This window comes from Mizuhopecten yessoensis, unplaced genomic scaffold (genome assembly GCF_002113885.1).
Source record: "Mizuhopecten yessoensis strain PY_sf001 unplaced genomic scaffold, ASM211388v2 scaffold712219, whole genome shotgun sequence".
NCBI lineage: Eukaryota > Metazoa > Mollusca > Bivalvia > Pectinida > Pectinidae > Mizuhopecten > Mizuhopecten yessoensis.
The window spans coordinates 1-1,794 of record NW_018478013.1 but is presented as its reverse complement, the minus strand read 5'-3'; the positions used below and the strand labels follow the sequence as shown (position 1 = coordinate 1,794).

At 35.8% G+C, this 1,794-nt stretch overlaps 1 protein-coding gene across 1 annotated transcript; it reads right to left on the bottom strand.

Moving 5' to 3' along the window:
- Positions 1 to 122: 122 nt before the first annotated feature.
- On the bottom strand, positions 123 to 1,676 carry LOC110440854 (the record flags this gene model as incomplete). Its single annotated transcript, XM_021483977.1, has 3 exons — positions 1,274 to 1,676; positions 524 to 620; positions 123 to 284 (listed from the first exon to the last, which is right to left on the bottom strand). Coding segments are annotated over exons 1-3 (481 nt in total), but the record flags the coding sequence as incomplete, so codon positions are not given.
- Positions 1,677 to 1,794: the final 118 nt, after the last annotated feature.

Genomic DNA, 1,794 nt, shown 5'->3' with positions numbered 1-1,794 from the left:
ATACTGACTAGACACTAGGATACTGACTAGACACTAGGATACTGAATAAATACTAGGATACTGACTAGACACTAGGATACTGACTAGAAACTAGGATACTGACTAGACACTAGGATACTGACCAGTACTGGACACTGTTCTCATGGTGTTCTTGATCTCGTCCCTGAGTGGTCCACTGCTGTACTTAGACATCATGGTCATCATCAGCCTTGTGCCACCATGGCGATCAAATATCTGTCTCAAGCGTGGGTCACTCTTTATCAACATCTGGACTATGATCAGCCCTGGATATACAACACCACAGATTAAAGTTTAGATGTGTGTAGTGTTAGATTCTGTCGACTGTTCACGTCACTCTAACCATATGGTTATACCAATACATCTTTTCATCATAGTGCAACATGTGTGATATATAAATATTTATATGCATGTATATTATAACCTTAATCAGTAATAACTCCTTAATGTAATTAATAATGTGATATAGCTAACAATCACTATTAATATCAATGAGATAACATACCAATAATCTCGAGAAGTTCACTGTCGGTGTTGACTCTTATGAAGTCTAGTAATTTCTGCATACAGCCAAATTCTGCTAACTTCATGTGTAGTTCATGCTGTCAAGCAATTATTATAAAAAAACTTGTATGTAATCTGTCAAGTACAATTTCCGCCAAACATTTTTACAACCAAAAAAGTCTTGGCCAACCTCAAGCAGTGGCAGTCATCTTTCCAGTTGATTCTGGGATCAACAAATTATATCCTTATTCATCATGTGGACTTTCCATTAAGTACCAATTACCACCAAGTATAACAAAGTTGTACCAATAGAACAAAAGTTATAGCTGTATATATCTACGCCAAATAAATGTAATGGAACATGACCTTGACAGGTGGCCATCTTGGATTCTGGTATCCTAGGTATGTAACATTATTCATGTAGAATATCCATCAAAAGTGATCTGTGACTTGTTAATAAGTTTGCTGAAGTGGTTTATGCAAAAAGTGCACAAATTTTTTCGATACTTTAATGAGATATGCATGTTGCCATCTCTTATTACATACACAACAAGTACTTGATCATTCCCAAAAGGCTATACACTGTAATAACTTATTGATGCAAATTAAAGTGTGATGTATTTTATACGTTTGTTACAACAGTTACAGTTAAACACCTTTTTCAAAAGTCTCTAGCTTTGAAATCTTTAATGAAATTGAAAGGTTACCAATGTAACAGCTTTAAAAGCTGCCTGTGTTTTTAACAACTTACATCCCCTAGATGTACGATGTCATAGATAAGGGAGATAAAGTGGCGTCGGTTTGATTTGGGAGCTGTAAACACCCCAGATATGACCCTGTGCCCGGCCTCTTTGACCAGGAGTTGGCGACACTGCTGACCCATTGGTTGTCGCGGGTCGAGAGTTGGACCTGTCACTGGTATACCAAAGTCCACTGATTTTTTTATCTTCTCAGTTTTCTTACTCTGCTCCATATCTGTAACAAAAATAATTTTCTGCTTTATTGCAAACCTACCATCATGAATTATTTTTCAATATATAAATACAAGTGCCTGGTGTACGAATTATTTACTATTATAAAAGCTACATATCCACTTCCAAGTGTATGATCATAGATTATAAGGACTCACACAAATAAATCAGCCAATCAGCAAGTGTTTCATACGCTTGTTCCGGGTGCCTCTGAGTAATTTAAATAGGTAATTGTTGACATACTTTACATTGAATGAAATCTACATGTATTGAACGTAAGAAAAATGTTTAGTTTTAGTAG